This window comes from Tursiops truncatus, chromosome 12 (genome assembly GCF_011762595.2).
Source record: "Tursiops truncatus isolate mTurTru1 chromosome 12, mTurTru1.mat.Y, whole genome shotgun sequence".
Taxonomy (NCBI): domain Eukaryota; kingdom Metazoa; phylum Chordata; class Mammalia; order Artiodactyla; family Delphinidae; genus Tursiops; species Tursiops truncatus.
The window spans coordinates 81,137,135-81,156,826 of record NC_047045.1 but is presented as its reverse complement, the minus strand read 5'-3'; the positions used below and the strand labels follow the sequence as shown (position 1 = coordinate 81,156,826).

Below are 19,692 nucleotides of genomic sequence, written 5' to 3'. Positions count from 1 at the left end.
CGACCGCCCAGGGCGGCAGTGCTGCCTGTGGTTCGCCTATTGCTGCGCCACCCAGGCTACTCTCTCCCAGAGTCATACACACACACATCAGTTTAAGTGAGTTACCACGACCGTCTCCTTGGCTCACTTGGCAGAACGCCTCCCATTTGCAGCCAGAGAAGGGGAGGGCGCCACTTCCAGCGTATCACTGGAGACAGTTCTTTATCCTGGGCACCCTTGTGCATTCAGTCACCACCCCAACACCCAGAAACTATAATTCAGTGTTTCTTCCTTGGCTAATACGCTTCCTGGATTTGCTGACCTAAGACACTCCAAGTAGGGTGGAGACTAAGGGAAACAGCCATTTCTCAGGAATGCTTCCCAACTGCTTGCAGAGCTTAGGATCACCCATTCAAAGTGCCTTAGTGTCATTAATTCATGACATTTCAAAGCTGAAAGGAACCCTAGAACCTTAGAAGGAAGCTTAGAACCTGAGAAGCTTCTTAGAACAGAGCCTGGAGCCTTCCTGGGGAGCCCCATCATTGTATGTCTGAGGGGCTCAGAAGGTCAGCTCTCACTGTTGGCTGAGCCTGAGTCTGGGCTGCAACAGTGCAGTGGAGACGATTACGGTTTGATGGGTTAATTATGCTCTAAGTTAAGAGATTAGGGAAGGAGCCCATCTCAAGACAATGGGTTAGAATTTTCAAATTCCACATCAGTCACATCTATATAAACAAACTAGCAAGAAAATGCACCTGGAGATGGGTGCTCATTTTGATGAACTACTGATAGAAAAGACCAAAACGCATGCTTGGGGCATGCCCTCCTGATATGTCCACAGACATTTCCTATGAAAGGAGTGCCAGGGAAGAAAGGGAAGAGGCCAAGCTTTGGTTTTCGGGGTTTCATAGTTTCACTGTTTCAGCGTCAAATAATTTGACACCTGTTCCAATCAGCTTTTGAGCCAGCTCCTATGGGGGAGGGGAGGCTCCAAAGTTGAATCCGACCCCAGAACAGCCCTCGGGTCTAACCACGCTTGCAAAGAAGCTTTCCGTGTCTCAAGTCAGCCTGAAAGAGAACAGCAAACTTTCCTCAGAGCCAGGAGGAGGGAAGGGAGCCGTGAAGGCTTAGAAGTCAAGAGGGGGAAGACAAGAGATGTCACCCTGATGACCTTTACTTCCCAGGGAGGCAGGAAACAAGGTTACTTGCTAGAAGTGATAGGAAGGCAGGTGGGGTAAGGAGCCTGAAGAAAGTGGCCAAATTTTGGACTAGCCACTGTGAGAGAAAGAAAGGAAACTGAGTAAGGACAAATCATTGCCGAGCAGAGCCGAGGGCCCAGATGAAGTTAGAAAACCAGCTATAAGAAGCTGTCACAATGCATACCAGCTTAGCTCTTTATTTCTCCCACAAGGCTCAGCAGTTAGCACTTAGGAGGGAAAACCAGAGAGCTGGGGGGAGGGGGTGTCTGGCATATGGCCACGCTGACACGAGTGCGGCTGAAATGCTGGGGACCCAGATAAACTAAGCAAGAAAGGAGCCAGGAGACGGCTTCTGGACTCTGGAAAGGGGAAGGGTCTACAGACCCAAAGCCTGATTGGATCTGAAACAAGCTTCTGACATGAGGGCACTGAAGAAGTGAGATGATGGGGAATTTCATGACTCTAGATTGTGGAGGGGAGCAACTTCATCTTCAGTGACAGGAGTGAGACTATCAAAGGGACCATTGTCACAGAGGTGGATGCAGTCCAGGACATAGGTGTGGCAAGGCGCACAATAAGCTAAGTGCCCTCAAGCTATCTGGATTCAGGGAGCAACCTGGGGATCAGGGGGTGACTGTGATGAGGAAAGTAATGGCTGGACCACAGGTATCATGCCAGTGTTGGTTGGAAATGGCCTAAGAGAATTGTGAACTCTGTGCTGAACTTGACTCTGAGCTATAATTTAACTGTAAAAAAAAAAAAAAAAAGGTAAGCTTCATGAACTAAGTATAATGTAAAGAAAATATGAGGCATCAGTATGACTTCTATTTTATGTCTAGTTTGGGCACCAGAGCTTAAGGAAAGCACAAAGGACTAGGTTGTTAGAAAACCATAACATTATTAAAAATACATGTGATCCTACTGAGAGCTAAAATTTCCCAGCTGAAGAGCTAGTGAGAGCAGATGAATTGTCCTCTGAGGCCCCGGGCTGGCTGGAAGCAGAGGTGGACCGTGGTCCTCATCCTGGACCGTGGTCCTCATTCTGACTCCCAGTGCCTGGTTCTGCACAGAGCAGGTTACCCAGATCCCGTCACAGGAAGAAAGCTAAAACAACTTCAGAAAAGTCTGCAGGAAAACTAAATAATAGGATTCCAATAAGTGAAGGGACTTGCAGCATCTCTTCCCTGGGACAAAGCAAAGGCAGGTGGGTTTACAACTCAACAGGAGAGATTTCACATTTACATACTAAGAACACTTTCTAACAAAAAGATATGCGATGAGCTACCCGAAGAGGAAGTCTAAACTTCTGCCCTAGAGTTGCAGTTTTGCTTGGTCCTATCATTTTCTGAGTCCTGAGAGTGTCCACATTTGCTTGAGTGACCATCTGAGAACCACTCAGGTCCAGCCCACCTCCAGGACTCCCTGCACGCTTTTCCTCCCCTCTTGTGGCTTCTCAGACAGTCCTCATAGGCTCTCAGCCATCTTACTGGCACCCCCCAGGCTCCGCCACCCTGCTTGTCCTATTTCACAGCGCTGCTGGTTTTTCAAAGAATTTATGATTATGCTACGGGCTAAATTTTGTGTCTCCCCACCCCCCAAATTTTTATGTTTAAGACCTAAACCCTAGTTACCTCAGAATGTGACTGTGTTTGGAGACTGGGCCTATTAAGAAGTGATCAAGTTAAAATGAGGTTATTACTCAGGTGGCCCTGATCCCATCTGACTGGTGTCCTTAGAAGGAGCAAAAATTTGGACAAAGATACCCAGGATGCACGCCCACAGAGGGAAGATCAGCCAGAGAGAGACAAATCCGCTGACACATGAGGAGAAATCAAATCTGCTGACACCTTGATCTTGGACTTCCAGACTCTGGAACTGTGAGAAGATAAATACCTATTGTTTAAGGTAACCAGTCAGCGATATTTTGTTATGGCATCCCTACCAAACTCATACAGGTTGTATGCGTTACTTTTTGCTTATAGGTTTACTGTCTTTCTTTCCCACTAGAACGCAGTCTTCGTTAAGGCCATTAAGGCCCTTGTCTATCTTATTCACTGTGGCGTCTTTTGCACCCAGAACTCTGCCTGGAAAGCCGCAGGCCCTGAATGAATGAATTAAATAATTAAAGTCCTGTTTTTAAGTAAAGACCATGAGGTGAAGATAGATTCCAGCCAGCAAAGGAGGCCTTCTGAAATCTGAACTGAAACCACTGTTTCCAGCAGAATAAAAGAACGGATTTTCCTCTGGTTTCAAATAAACACCGGAAGAACGTGAGGTATTACTGATCAAAGCACTAGAGCCAACCCCTGGGGCCTCACACCAGGTGCAGATGCTAATGTCTGCGTTTCTAGGACAAATCCCTTCCTTTGCATGAAGATACCTGGAATTCAGAATAGTACTTCTTTTGTTTAACAGGATTATCATATATTAACAATTTCCTCAGAAAAATAGCATAGCATATTTCCCAGGCCATATTAAAAAAGGTACAGATGCATGTTGATCCCTTATTGATAATTTCCCATAAATTATTTTTTTTTTCATTAACAATGAAATGTAATTCTTTTCTGGAGCACTGTAACCAAGTCTATGCATTCTGTATATGCATTTTTTTTTAAGTTCTGCTTTGTATCATATACTGCAAAAGGTTTTGGCTAGCAATTTCTTCCAGCATCTTTATTAACATAATGTATGGCAAATACAGTGTTATGTATTATAGCAGAGCGTTCTTTGGCAACTAGGGCCTACAGAGGCTCCCGCAGAGACAGGTTAAAGGATCTCACAGTCCATAAAACCAAGCGTGAGCTGGGGCATGACTGTCTGTGGTTCCCAGTTCCCAGGGTTTCTGTCACATGTGCTTACTCAGAAAGGACACACACACCCACTCTCACACACACACCTGTTTCTATGAAAGAAGGCATAAGAAATTAGCTACTTAAGAAAAAGTAAGGAAATTGCTTGCTCTAAAACTGCCTTTCAGAAAACTCTCTCAGGAAGATGATAAAACTAAAATGGTTATTAAAATACAAAGTATAAAATTCAAATACAAGGCATAGCACATCTGTCAGTAAAAGGTTTATGTGTGCCTGTGAATGTTTACACGTGTATCTTTAGGGGAAGACAACCTCTGAAATAAACGTCCTCTCCTATTTTGCACATTTTCTAGGTGTACTACTACCTTCTTGACTCTTGTACTGTCAATGTCTTCCAAGGTTTGATCCTTGGCTTCTACTCTTGTCTCTCCTAATTCTCACCCACTCATCACTCTCCCTGCTTTAGTTCTCCCTCTACAGCTTGACTCCTAAACCCATACCTACCTCTTGCTTCTCTCTTCCAATTTTCAGGCCCTCATCTCCAATCACCTATAAGACATCGCCACTACATCCCCTCACATCCAACGTATTTAAACAAGAACATATCACCTTTCCTAGAAATCCAGTTTCCTTTTCTGGTTGCTTTGTTCTTCCACTCTCCTTTTGTCTAAAGCGGACTTTGAAAACTGCCTACACCCATCAAATCTGACCTGAGAAGCAGATTAGGGTCATTGGTTTCCACATACTCACCTTCCTCTCAACAACAATACCAGATCGATGTATTTAAAAACACTGTTCCTTGCCACACTGCCTTTGGGATATCACCCAACCACACTCTGAAATAACTGCTTTCATTTTGCATTATTGTTTAACCATGAATCAAATATATTCATGAAGCACACAGGAAATGTCAACACGTCTCCCAACAAGTAAAACAATATGGCCAGACAACATCAACATCCAAATGATAAAACACACATATATACAAATATGGAGCTGAGATGGAAGGCAGGTTATCTAACATATCACAAGATAGCCCATGGATAAGAAAAGAGAGAAAGCCTTGATGTAGCATGTCAGCCAATCAAGGCCACTGTTTGGTGGGCCCCATTCATTTCTGCATCCACAGGTAGAAGAGGTGCAAATATCCTCTTCGGGCCAGGACTGCCATCTCAACCACCATATTTGCCTGTTAACAGCGCAACAGCATCCCCAGATGTAGACGAAGACATGCCCCCACACCAGAACATGAAAGAGCAGTGAGGAGTGCAGACTGCAGACTGGCTGCAGTCTGGTCCATCCGGTGCAGAGCAGATCGACCAAAACCGTGCGGCATGTGTGTTAGTTTAGCGATGGGGACCGGATGAAGGTTTGTGAGCACATGTGTGTGTGACAGAAGCACGGCCCTCTTTTGAGATGGTGCTTCGGTGAAGACATGAACCGAATGAGCAAATAGTACCTGTGACGGTTTCATTAAATGGTCCTGGACCCTTAATGGGATAACCATCAATCTTGATCCATTCACCTCCTAAATTAGGAAAATGTAACTTGATCGTTAGAAAGGAGGACTGTTGTATTGTCCACATTTCAGTGCATCCCTAAACGCATATTTCAATGGTCTCTTCAACAATCTTCCAAAGGATCTGCTCAGGCCATACGAGTGACTAGGCCCCTAACCTGTATGGACAACACACATTTTTGGTCTTTTATACATAGTTTACTCTAATGAGTACTCCGAAATTTAAGACAATATGCTAATAACCTACATCAAAATTATTTTAAAAGAAGGGATAAATCTCTCCTAGTTTTCAATCTTTCAGCTTGCCATACAAGTCTAAAAATTTCTTGTTTGGGAACTCTTTAATGATTCTAGATTTGTATTGACCTGATGAAGCAAAGAATCTCCCAATCTAAGTCACAAAAATACAGCCTCCAATTCTAGATAAGACTTACCAGGCAGGCTTTCAGCTCTGTAAACTGGACGGCTCACTCCACTGTTGTTTTCTGCAGTAACCAGCACAAAGTACACTACCCCCGGCTCTGAAACATATGGTTTATATCAAGCCACCGTTTCAAATCTCCAAGAATGACAATTTAAGTCACCGTCTTCCTTATACCAGTTATAACCAAATATAAAAATCTGAATTAAGTGACCAGTCTAACTATAGCTTTCTCTCTTCTCTTTAATCAAAATCACTGACATTCATCCCAGGCAACTGAAGCACATCTGACCAAAAGAACACAAAATTTATTTAATACAAAGTACATGACATGTGTAATAAACCTGGATGCATGAACAGTCAACAAGAAAAGCTTTTGCGTTTTTTTAATGTGAAATCAATGTAGGAAACAGGCATGCACTGTCCACTAGATAACTGGTTTAACCCACAGTGTTAGTAACTACGAAGAATATTTCCCAATGGAAACTCCAAATGGCAACCTCCAAAAAATAGTGAGAAAATTTCAGTGTAACTCATAAAATTTAGTGCATGGGAAATCTTCATGGGAAATCTTTATTTATGCAATAAATAAAGCTGCATGGAATGTTCCTCTTTTCATAATAAAATATTGCCCTTACTATGTGTACATGCTGTCTTTGACTGTTTCAACAAAAATCTAGAAAAACGTTTCCTGGGATCTTGGATATGCTAAGCGTGAAATAATTGGGCTTCATTTTTTGACGTGCATCTACAGGTCAAGGACACATAGCGAAGGTCTCTTTGGCTGAGACCCTGAAGTTGCTGGGATGCAAAAGGAAAACTAGACACCGTGTTACAAATTGAGGGTACCCTGAACTTGCGGCTTCGAAAAGCAAAACTCTAGTAGTGCTGGTTTTCCTCCAAATGAATTATTATCTTATGAAAGGTAAATGAAGGTGCCGATTCCTTGAAGAGATGAAAGCTTGTGGGCACTTGAGGGCATGCAGGGTTGGAGAGGTAAGAGCTCCGTCAAAGGCAATAACGTTAATTGCATTGCTCAAAGTGAGGAGCGTTCCTTTCACAAAACTTCAGTTCTCAAGCCAGAGGCCCAGGGGCAGCTACACATCTGGGACCCCTGCTATGCTCAAGACTGGTCCGCCTTCTGTCTGACCACGGCAGGGCCCGGTGGCATTGAGGGCTTGGCACAACCTGCCGGACTAACTGGGAAATGCTCTAGGTTCAGACAAAAAGCAAAACCAGGTTTCGCCAGGCACTTTCTCTCTTCGCTCTGAGCTTATTCGTATTTCAAAGAAATGTCATCAGCGTGTCTCTGATTCTGTTCGGTTAACTCATCAGAAAGATGCTGGGGAGACACTCTCAGTCTGCAGTGAGTTCTAGGGCTTTCTTTCTGCATGTTTTTCTTCTCTGCAGCAACCCTAACAAGGGTTGAGCGAGCACATGTGACGCTGCTCGTGCCTTTGGTGGGATAGAAACTCCATTTAACCTCACAGTAGGACCCTGTGGGGCCCTAGTGATGTGGAGGAGATTCAGATCCGGTGAAACGTACGTTTCGCTGGAACCGTGAAGACGGGAATCTGTCCCTCTTTGTCTCTCCTCCGTGCACTTTCTGCTCTGCTACCCAGAAAGTTTAATATCACAGTGCAGGAGGTAGAGAAGGAGTAAGTGTACTGGATGGTGACCAGGAAACTAAGAAGCCACGAGCTGGTTTTGATCCACTGAAGGAAGGCAGCAGAATGCTAACGTGGCCGGAGGGGAACCTGGTTGTCACAGGTGCTGAATTCTGTTACTTCCTATGATCCATCTTAAGGTTGGACCATGAGATGACTGTAGAATAAACAGGGTTTCAGGCCAGTGGGACCAAAAAAGCAGAAGATAGAGGATCCACTGGAGGCAGCTCAAAGCCTAAGTTCAAAACCACCTACACCTGCCCTTATAAAAGAATATGTTTAGGCAAAATGCTAAATACCCCAAACTTCCAGAATCAAATCTAATGGTGAGAAATGTTATATCTTTGAACCACATGTGGCAAAGCATGACACATCACACACCCCTACAGGGACATATTACTTGAGTAATCCCTAATTATAACATGGTTTATAAGTTAGAAATCTCAAGATCAGGCTACAGACTTGTCCAGTTGTCAAGTTCCTATAAGATAAAAAAGGGTCGATGTATTTTCCAAAAGCACATCCAGAAACTAAAAATTGTTCCCTACATCAATGTGGAGAGAGATCCAGGACTACTGGACTTCAAATGCAGGTTGGGGAAGCCCATGGGCAAGATGAAGGCTGTTGCTTAACAGCCGCTTGACCTTGGCTGTCCATCCCCGAGGAACCACTGGGTACCATTTTTGTCCCACAAATAGTCACCCTGAGAATGGAAGGAGAATGTAGGTGTACAGTTAGTTCTGACCAGTAACAAGACCAGAGTGTCACTTACCCACATCCTCAATAAGGAAGGAGTGTGTCTCCGCATTCACCTTGATGTATTTAAGACTTTTCAGTGACTTCCCATAGGCAATGTTGTAATGCTCCACGGGTCTACTGGTAGCATCTTTGGGTGGGTCCCACGTGACTTTCAGGCCCATTTTAGTGGACAGCAGTTTCGCATGCCTTGGCTTCAGTGGGTGGTCAGCTATGCAAACAGCGCAACTATCAACTCACGGGAAGGGCAGATTGGGAAAACGAATTTTTTCCAATGTTCTCTGACATGGTTAGCGAAAGAGGAAATGACTCTCAATCTGTCTGATCCTGAAGACTTTAAGTACCATCACATTTGGACATCATTACAGTGCGACAGCAAAGCAGACATACCAAACCTACAAGCCTTTATGTATTTCAGGGAACTGTGGGTGGTAAATTTAAACCCAAAGTAAAACAAATCAAAATAAACTCTAGGCGTTCCCCAGCCTGATCATGTTGCCTTGCTAGTGCAAGATTAACGAAATAGTAATTTGACATATTCTCCAGAAGCTTTCATGTATTAAATAAATTCTTAGGATTTTACATGGTACAGCTGGACAATCTTTCGAACAACTCTGAGAAGAATAACATAGAACTCTCATGATCAGGAAGAATTTCCATTGTATCCAAAGTGAGATAACAGAATCATTCGTTTCCACAAAGAAAACAAACCAAGATCAACACCTTGAAAGAGAGGTAACCCGCTGGTTTTACCTGCATGTAGCTAATTTAAATGTTTCCATATCTTGTCCCAGAAGAGGAAGGACAAATTATGAAGAAGCACATTTTTATCTCCAGTTATGAAGTTCCAAAAGAGTGTTCTTGATTTTCAAAAATAACCAAAATGAAACATAACATTTTGTCAAACAAAATATCTCAGCTCATAATGTAACCGATATTGCAATGCAACATAACATAAACAGATGCTAATATTCACGCAACAGTCAATTCTGGGGCAAATCTGGATCTGAAACGGATTATTCAATGATGCAAGGCATTCTCGGGGTGGGGGGGAAGTAATCTTAAAAACACAGAAACATTTAAACTTAGTAACATTAAGAAAAATGAATTTAGACTCTCATAGAAGAAGAAAGGGAAAAAGGAGTGTTTCGTGATAACATATAGATTGGTTAGTATATGACTGTAACACCAATGAAGATTCTGAACAAAATAAGTATGGCTGATTCTAACATATATCACTTATTCTTCCCCAAATTACCCTGCTGCCTCAGGAGTAAAAATGATAAAAGGAGAGAACTCCTGGGACCCCCACTAAAGAAGTCCAAGGAATGAAAAAATAGAGTATGAATATAATAATTTTCGAGGCACTAGAGGAAGAATGTCCACTTTGGAGACAAAAACACAGTGTCAGAAGCTGAGCACGGACCAGACCCCAGAAAGCATTCCTTCCGCAATGTCAGAGGTGAGGGTCCTGTAAACCCGAGATGGGAGAAAGCACAGAAGCTTAACACCATCAGGGAAATTCTGAGTTGAGGAGACAATAAAGACAGCACACTAGTGAGTTTCTGGATATTTCAAATTAGCAATCATGGCGACTCTGCCGTAATTTTCACTGACCCTTCCTCGCCTACGAGAAACTTTTCAGGATTTACTTTGTCTGAGGACCGGGGCTCCCTTTCCTCAGTTTCCTTTATTTCTCCCAAGGCTTCACTACAAAAACCTCCCCTCCTTCTCTGCCACGTGTTTGACCTTTTCTAGTTGCAATCCCCATTTCCCACACAGCAGAAATCATTCCCAGGAATCCAATATTTCACCCTGACCAAAATCTCGGTGGAAACAAAGCAAGGACTCCAGCACCATGAAAGGATGTTCATGGTTAGGTGATTCTCCTAAGGAAGAAAACAAATGAATGAATAAGTGAATAATGCTTTTCTTTACAGTTCGATTCCAAACCTCCCTTCAGACAGATGGTCTGAAATGTGAGACTGCGAAGCCCTAACACCATCACATTTTCCTCTGGGTGCGAGTGATCCAATCAGTACACGACGGCCTGGGTCTGAAGATGATTTATGTTCATTACTGACATCTGAAAAGAGGAACAATCTATAAATATGTTCATTGTTCATTCCTGCTCTGCCTTACATCTGTCCTTGGACACAGCATGGAATAATTTCTAAGTCACATGAGGATTGCAGTCAAATGGTTGCATCAGCCCAGCACAGGGGAACATTCAAAACCTCAAGGAGCTCCAATAAGATGAGGAAAGTGAAGAAGAACAAGAGGCAGATCCCCCTGGGTCGCCAAAACCCAATGCACATCACTGCGTTCCGCTAACCCCATCAGTTTCCAAGTGGGTCCATGCATGAGTTTGTTTGTTCTCCTCTTGCCAATGATCAAGTACCATCAGCGTGTCTCAACTCGGTAACTGCCTGTATCAGCACGGTGCACTAAGAAAAAGGCCATATGGTGCAAAACAACTCTGAAGTATAAAAATGGGAGAGGGTAATGGACAGGAAAAGAGGCCTTATTGAGTGCCTACCACCTGCCACCCTCTGCCCTGAAACTTACACTGCAATAGGTGCTCTTAACACACACAACCTGAGAGGTGTTATTTACTCCCTCCATGTGGCAGATGAAGAAAGCAAGGCCTGGAACAGAGAGGTTAGGAGAACTTCCCAGAGTCACACAGCTGTGTGGAACAGGGGTGGAACCGAATGCAAATCCTGCTGTGTCCACAGCTCACAGACCCTCAGACTCTGTCCCTGCTCATAAATGACCAATGACCACACTCATGGAAAATTAATTTAGGAAGCCACTAGTATCCTAAAACCAACTGTGAGGCCTCCAGCTGCGTTCATCATTTGCTCCACCATCTATCCCACCTTCCCAGCCGTTTTCCCCTCTGGGGGGTACCCTGCATTCACCTACAGTCACCTTGCCTCCTGCTACCTGTACTCATCCTCTCCTCTCTCTGGAAGGCATGGAGTAAGTGAACAATACTTGCATTCTTATAACAAAATCTTAGGCCAAAGGAACAACTTTCTAATGGTGACATTTTAGGCCTTGGACAGTTACCTAATAAAGGTCGTTTTTGAACACGAAGACCTTTGGGGACCCTGGAATCATCCCTTAGAGGCAGCCTTAGGGTCAATCTGCTTGTAAAATCAGTCCTGAATTTAAGATCCTCCAAAGGCTTTAGACCCATGTACCATAACCCGTCCCCCCACCCAACTCCCCAACACACATACAAATTGGGCCAAGTAAACGAAATACTACAGTGACTTAATTAAGCGACATTTTCATTCCCTGGGCTCTCATCAACTCTGATATTTAAAATTGGTATCATTGTCGATGCTGCCTAGTCAACATCACCCATGCCTCAGAAAGGCTTGGACGAAAAGAAGAATAGGAGGGGGCTAAATGAAAGGAACTGTGGTCATTCCAGGCCTACCCCTCCCCCCCCAAGTGCCTGCGCTCTGAGAGTATTCATCAAACCAGCCTCTATCTAAGGGAGAAGCAGGCACAGATCAATGTGCGTGAACTTGGATTACTTGACAGAAGACTTATTCTTGGGGCTAGAAACACAGCAGTTCGTTCTATTCGTGGTCATTGTTTTGTAGGTCCCATGACTTCATTCCTTAAATGTGAAGTAGAGACATAAGGAGTGTGAAATTGGTTTCAGGGCCTGCAGACTGCTTTCTGGGTTCCAGATCAGCATTCCGGTAGCATAAAGTGGATACACGACATACACTGGCTCCTTCCTTATTTTTAAGTGTTCTTAGAAACTTAGAACAGACCCTCCTGTCTGCTAGATAAATGAAGCACAGAACCCTCTTGTAATACTTTTCAGTATTCTCATCTGATGAAGATGATACAGGGATATATTCTTTAAAGCCATGTATGCCATGAACAGCTTCTCCAAAGAGAAGAAGGACAAACCCAAAGTCAATAGAACAGGAATCACATGACCCAGTACAGGGGATGCTGGGAGGGCACCTCACAGAGTGTGTGTGACAGGTTAGGGCTGTGACAAGCTGTTTTTTCATCTCCACAGAAGGCAAAAGGAGGACGTGAGCTCAAGCGGCACCCTAAGGGATTTCAGAGGAAACAAAAAGAATTTCCTGTCCGTGTCCTTCCCCATCACCCCCCATTCGAGGCTGTCTTTGATGGAGATAGACGGTAAGGTGCTCGAGACAGAAGCAGCGGCCTGCAGAGTCTGCTATGACTCCAGCAATTTCATACCATGACAGAGTCATCCTACAGTTCATATCAGTACATCTCATCCAGATTCAGGAAAGTTTTACCAGGTACTGAGCGGCAAAATGGTATTTTGATGATATATCAGACACCTGGGAATTGCCAAGCTAGACATCTCCATGCCATGGCTCCCATGAGACCTCTATTGGTCCGTTGGCGAATAAAAAGTAGGGACAGTCAGCACCCAGAGTTCTCACTTTGGTCTAGGCTCCAAACTCCAGGCCTCATTCAAGAGGGCCCTAGCAGGCCAATTTGGTTGAAGGGTCCAAGTGTGGATGCACATCTGTTCAAGGATGGAGTTCAAGATTCCAAGGGCTCTGCAATGTCGGTCCTCAGAGAGTCCGCAGAGTGGCCTCAAGGGATTCTCCAGGGCTGACGAAAGCCCTCGGGAAGGCTGGGTCCAGAGCTAGGTCCCACGGCCGGCCTGGTCTGCCCAACATCTACAGGGCTCATTTATCCTAGTGGACAGGGCTCAATCCCTCACCTGTCCCTTCCCCACCTCCCCACTCTGGCATCTCTCTGGGCATCGGATACGGACCACACACTCAGTACTCACTTAAATGGCTAATGGGTTGAAGAGAAAGACGTTAGGATGGTTTAGACTAATGAGGTCAACCGAGGGTCCCCAACCCAAACACCTCCAAGGACAGGAAGATGAAACAAATAAGCGAAGACATATTAAGGACTGTAACGCTCCGACCAGAGGCACAATTTACTTTCTGGCACCTGTTGACCAAAAGGAATTCAGGATCCAGACTGTCCAATATTCTGGGGAGTTTTTTCTAAGAAGCTAGAAATCCTGATTTTTGTGTGAAGTCTCCCAATTTTATACTAATTCACTTAAGTTTTAAGAAACACTGTATGAATAAACACACACACACACACACACACACACACACACACACACACACACACACACACACACCCTCAGCTGGCCAGACTCAGTCCACTGGCAGCCAGCTGGTGACCTCTACCTTAACTCCAGAAGAAACCATTTAGTTGCTGATCCTGACAACTTCCCAATGTCCTGTGTGAATGCTGAGACTCCCGTGGGAGTCTGGGTCCATCAGTAAGAGCATCAGGTCAAGGTGCATATGCTAAAGTCTGGAGAAGAACCAGCACTAACCCAGCCCCCGAAGGCTTGAGGTACAGATCTGTTCAAGAATTCATTTCCCACCTCCAGAATTCCCTCTCTCTCCCAAGAGATCCAAAAGCTGTGAAAAAAAACTTGCCTAGGCTCCAAGGAAGGAGGACCCATCTCAGGATGAGTCTAGGGAGGGGAGTGTGAGGTGCTGCCTAGGCTTCAACTACTCGTACAGTCAATGACTTCCACATGCCCGGCTCTGCCCTAACCATCCCAGACGGAGAGTCCCTACTGCCTATTTGATAGGCCCACGTGAGTTCCAAACTGAACGTGTTGAAAATGAAACTCTTGGTTCAGACTCACCACCCATCCTTAAGGGTACACACCTATCTGCAACAGCCGGAAATAAATATGTTCCTAGAAAGGGAGCTCTGTCAAGGGCTACTTCTCAGATTAAGAGAAGGAAAGTTCAGAATCCATTCATACAATGAATCCAGGATAAAAGTGATTGAAAAAAATGACACAATCCATGGGGAAATCCTGCTGAAGACTGTGATTCAGAATAGTAACTGGATCTTTCTGGATCCAAAGTGTTGTGTTTGTTTGTTTTGCTTTGTTCTACTTTTAAAAAACACCCTCCAGTTACTTCATTACATTCTCCAGACAGGCAAAAAGAGAAGGGAAGGGAGATGGATGGCAGACGTGAGGGAGAAGTTGTGAGACCACCATTAAGCCACCTGCATGCTTCCTCTGTACCTGCTCCATCGCAGCTTTCCAAGTGGACTTTAGTCAAATCCGCTACACCAAAGCGTTGGCACACAGAGTTCAACGAGTATCAGAGGAATGAATGAATACTTTGAGCTGCATTTACGGTCAACCTACCATCTAGAAACAGAACAGTAGCTGAAAAACAAGCTCAAATCCTTTCATTCCTGTGACTGCACTGGACAGAGCAACCTCTCACAGAATCATCTAGACAAGGAGGCTACCCGCCAGCTGAGGTAGGAAAATCCACCGATAAAATGTTAGTTGGTAGAACCCAATATTTTCTGAGACAATAACTGACACAGTCATTACAAGAAAAATAAGTATTTCTTCTTTGAGTTTTCTACTGCATACTTACTGAGGGAAATGACTCAAACGATAGTTTGATTTGACTTGAAAACTAAATCTGAAAAATAGATTTGTATCTCAAAACTCAAGGTCATATTGTACTACACAATTTATAGATTGACGTTAGATAGCAATGATGAGCTGAGCTGATAAATAACAAATCACATATAATTTTATCTCACCTGACTAAGTATGTGAAGGAGCTTTTCCAGGATTTGAAGGGTAGGGGACAAAAGCGGTCCTTAGGAACATTTGAGCTCAACCAATTTGAGAAAGTAGATAAAGGAGTCAGAAATCAAACTATCAGGTTTATTACTGAGGAGGCTGCACTGGAGAAGGTGGATCTAATGTGTGACCTCCATCGCGCCTCCTGTCCCCCCTCCCATCCCCCCTCCCGTCTCCAGTTCTGGGTAGACACAGACGAGCCTGCAGAGCAGACAAGCTCAGGACCACTGCCTCACAGGTTGGGTGAGAGCAACAGGCCTGGGCCTCCACCCAGCGCTCCCCATGGGTAAGCAGGATTGGAGCCAAATGCAGCCTTCCTGCAGCAAAGCAGCCTCCACGAGGACACCTGTGTGCCTGACTCTTCTCATTCGTGAATGCCACCGAGTAGAGAAAGTAGACCAATGGAGCCTGGGCTCTCACCACTCACCCCTCCAATCTGCACGCCTCAAGGAGGGGAGGGAGCACAGGATGAGGACAGAGGCCAAAGCAAACATGAAGAGAGGACGATGGAAATCCCGGAGCATCCCCAGAAGCTTGTTCCCTCAGCCCACTGGGCGTGACCTCAACCTGAGGCCAAGTGCGGCTGCCTCTTCAGAGCGAGGGTCAGGACCACTTGCCCCCCCTTCAGAGCCTCCCCCAGTACTAATCACTGTCCCACCAAGTATCTTTCTGGGGTCGTAGGTGGGGACTGCCCGCCCCCAGGTCCCCAAAAAGCTCTGAAATGAGGAAGGCTCATTCTTTAACCAAGTCCAAAGCCAAGTTGACCTCTAGCCTGAAAATCCACTTCTGCCCTTTCCTATTTCAGTCCCCAATTTTGCCCACCTCATGGTGTCCAAAATAGCCCACGGGATTTCAGCAACGAGATGAAATGACAAAATGAAGATACTCTGAAAATATAATACTAGCAACATAAAAAAGTCCCCGTTTCAATTTGTCTCTCCTATTACAAAAGTCCCAGGGAAAAAAAGTCCAAGAGTGAAGGCTTCTCAGCCTCACAGCTTAAATAAAATAGAAAGATGTGAAGCCCAAATTGCTTTATTCCCTTACTTCTTATCCTGTTTCTCCTCAGCCAGAAGAGATTCATTCAAATGCCCAGAGGGGGGTCAGGGTTCTCTCAGAACTGCAACCTCTGCCATCTTTCACTGGAACTGGTGTCAATTCTTCAGGATTCCCTGGACTAAAACTAATTGAATCCAAAGTCTCTCAGCTCCCTACATTCCTAAAGACTCCTAATAAGACCCTAAAATCTCTGTAAGGCAGGGAACCAAAAATGTGCTGTGTGAAGGACACATATTATTTTTCCCTACCCAGTGAAGCCTCCCCCAGTTCTCTGGTAACAGACCTCTCTGGTCCTGTGACCCAGCCAACCCCAAAAACTTCCCAGGAATTGTTCTCACTGGAGCTGGACCCTGAACACTGCCTTTGCTCTCGGTTGGCATCGTGGGTGACCAGTTCTTGCTGTCACACGGCGAAGAGACCAGAGATGGAGAGAAAGAGTCTGGGCACCCCTAAGACCAGCTCGACCCCTGCCCTTCCCAAGGTACGGTTCCACAAGCCATGAATTCCGGAATTTAAATTAGTTCGAGTTGGGTGTTCGCCACTTGCAGTCAGAACCTAATGGATTAAGAGCCTATTAATCTAAGTCTTTTATGGAAGTCAAAAATAACTTTTTTGAAGCTACCCAGCAGCCAGTACATTTGGTCACAAAAGGCTGCCAGTGCAGACACACCCAAAGAAATTAAGGCAAACACCAGCCAGGGACGGCTGCCATTCTTAGCTGAGGACGCCTCGTAGCCCACCCAGTCTGGCAGCGGAGGCCGAGAAGCAGGAGAGGACAAACTTGGTTAAGGAGAAAACCCCCAAAGGAATGTTAAAAGCCTTGGAAATAAACTGGCCCCTTAAAACCCCAAAATGCTAAAATTATTTCTTAAGTATACCAAGGATTGCTCTTTAAATGCAAAAAAACCCTTCAGGTTTGTGTAAGTCTCTCTACTGCTTTTTTGTCTGAAATTCAAGTTTGACTTTCCACTGAAAACCGCCAAATACTTCCCAGACTCTGAAATGAAGAAAACACAGATCTCAGTGTAACCACAAATGTTTGACCAAAAATCCAATCGATACGCCAAAAAAGGTTAGGACGTACTGAAATCGCAGTGTAGCTTGGGGGAGGAAGCAATGTGATCTACAAATCTGACTATGATTCCCAGGAAAGCTGGAAAAATTCAACAATTATCCATAAGATACCAGACAGCACAGGGCTATCCAGAAATGCAGAAACAACCAGATGGTTGGCAGCATGTGCGCAAAACACTGAAATGACTGCTTGTTAAATAATTTTTCAAATGGATGTTGGAATTCTATTTGCCAAATAGTTATGACCCTTCCCTTCCAAAAAAAAGGGGAGGGGGGAAGTACATGGTGTTTTGCAACTGTGCGAAGTAAATCTGATACTAGTAAAATTTACAGGTGGCTGATTGAGTTTTCCACCTGAAAATCTGGGGCTGGGTAGACAGAGTCAGAGTATGAAAATAATGGCCTGGCTCCTCTTCCGACATTTCATGCTAGGCATGGGGTTCCATCAAAGTGTTCCCCACGGTCGGCACAGTTCTTTAGGTATAACTGAATAAAAAATGAAACCAAACTCTAGATCTTTGGGGTCTTTAAACATAAAAAACACTCCAGGGAGCTGAAAGAGCTTTGCAGACAGAACCTCTGAGCCCACCATGGGGATCCACACATACCGGCCTCACGCAGAGAGAAACACCAAGGCAAGCAGGTGCTCCGGGTCCCTCGGGAGGTCAAGGGTAGCCAGGGCTCTCCGGACTTCACCCCTGGTCCACATCCCTCAAAACCCAGTCAATTTTCCAGGTTAATAGTGACTTACTGGATTCTACATTCTACCCCATGCCCCCAAATATGGCAAATATGTCCTGTCGTATTTACCTGGGAAGGGTGTATGTGAGCAGAGAAGCTAGAAGATTCCAAACGGCCCGGGCAGCTCTTGTGTGCGGCTGGAGCATCAGTCCCGGTTTCCTAATGGCCAGAGGGGCCAGCCGGGCCCTGGGTGCAACTGCACCCCTGCTCAGCACGCCAGCAGCCTCTGCTAAACCTGAATTCCCCGCAAGGTCCCTCGCCCCTTGGGCATTTTCCAGTATTTTGATAACAACAAAGCATCATTCTAGTCAGAGGAAAAGGCCAAATTCATATGCGTACATGCCACTGTGCTTATACGGGTGCTGGATGGTCACTGAATACAATTGTGAATCACATTTTTTCTCCGTTAGCTCAAAGAAGCCAAATGGTGAAGCCATCCAAATCTCAAAATTCGAGCCACTGGCTAGTCCTTAAGTAGAGTTTGTCTGAGTCCACTTCCATCCTCTCTCGCTGGCAGCACCACTGCACCCGCATCCAGCTGTGTGCAAGCCTCCTCCACCCTGCGCCGGCTTCAGGCAGCCTCGTGTCATGGGCTGAGCCGATCCCCACACTTGGCTTCGGGAAACTACTCCCCTTGGGGGCCGCACACAAGCTGGTCACGCCTGAGGCCACCAGGCACTCCTGTGGGCACATGGGGACTTCCCAAGGGAAGAGCCCAATGCCACATGGACAGCGCTTTCTCCTTTGTCCCCTTCTCCACAGGAGCTGGCCCCCAACTTCCCAGCCAAGACCACTTGCACCCTCAACACAGCCACAGTCCCTTGATGCTGGTAAACAACGCTGTCATTCCAACACTCTCGCATCACCTCAAGGGTTAACAGCTCCCAATGGACAAAGTTTGCTTAGAATGTTCTAGATTCTAGGTTGTTTGTTTGTATTTGGGGGGATACTGGGGTGAAGAGTGGAAGCCAGAATACTTGCTAATATAGTTTAACCTCATTTTATTCCCCTTCATTATCTTCTCTCTTTCTTCTCTCCTGACCCCCAGCACCTTGGGAAAGATCTACAAAGCAGAAAAACACAAAAACTGACCCAAAAATGAAGCAGCAAAGAATTCTGTTTCAAAACAAACAGCAAGCGGCAAAGCCAAAGTCAGATTCTCCAGCGCAAAGGGTTCTCTTAAAATGAATCTGCCTTTTCCCTCAGGATGTTTTCTGAGACGTTTTAAGTTGAATTTTTATGAGTCCCATTCAAGCCAAGTTTCCCAACTAATTAAGAACAGTTTAGCAGTTTGCATTGAATTCAGAAACGGCTGTATAGACACTGTGGGTGGGGTACCCAAGAGCCATGCCCAGCTGCTTCTTCCTCCCTTGCCTTCTTCTATAGTAGAGGCTGAGATACTGAATATTCATAACCCTTCAGCTTCCCCTATAGCTAAGGGTAGTCATGTGGTCAATTCTAGCCAATGACATATGAGAAAGTTACTGCCGCCACCTCCAGGAAAGCATTATCAAAGGGTCTGGATCTGCTGTCCTGTGCTTTCGCCTTTTGTATCTTCCTCCATTTCCCCCTCCCCGGGATGTCAATGTGATACCGGGAGATGCAGCAGCCATCTTGGAACGTCAATCAAGTAACACGTCTGAGAATGATGACCTGGCCTGGGGTGGCAGAGTGGAAATACAAAAAGATCCTGGGTCCCTGAGAACCTCTCTGCTCCCGAGTTTATTGGTGAGTAAGATAAACAATTCCCTAACCTGTTGAGCCACTGCTCACCAGATATCGTGTTAT

General features: G+C 45.1%; 1 protein-coding gene across 3 annotated transcripts in view; it reads right to left on the bottom strand.

The window, feature by feature from the left end:
• The window catches only part of FNDC1 (fibronectin type III domain containing 1), a 97,520-nt gene that overhangs the window by 62,526 nt on the left and 15,302 nt on the right, over window positions 1-19,692 (bottom strand). Inside the window, exons 2-4 of one of the 3 annotated variants that reach the window (XM_073789799.1) lie at window positions 8,368-8,586; window positions 5,942-6,028; window positions 5,448-5,516 (exon numbers count right to left, since the gene is read on the bottom strand). The exons of 1 other annotated variant lie outside the window; for it this stretch is intronic. In XM_073789799.1, coding sequence (XP_073645900.1) covers window positions 5,448-5,516; window positions 5,942-6,028; window positions 8,368-8,586 — 375 coding nt within the window. The remainder of the gene's footprint in view (window positions 1-5,447; window positions 5,517-5,941; window positions 6,029-8,367; window positions 8,587-19,692) is intronic. One more of the 3 variants, XM_033867927.2, reaches the window with a different exon arrangement.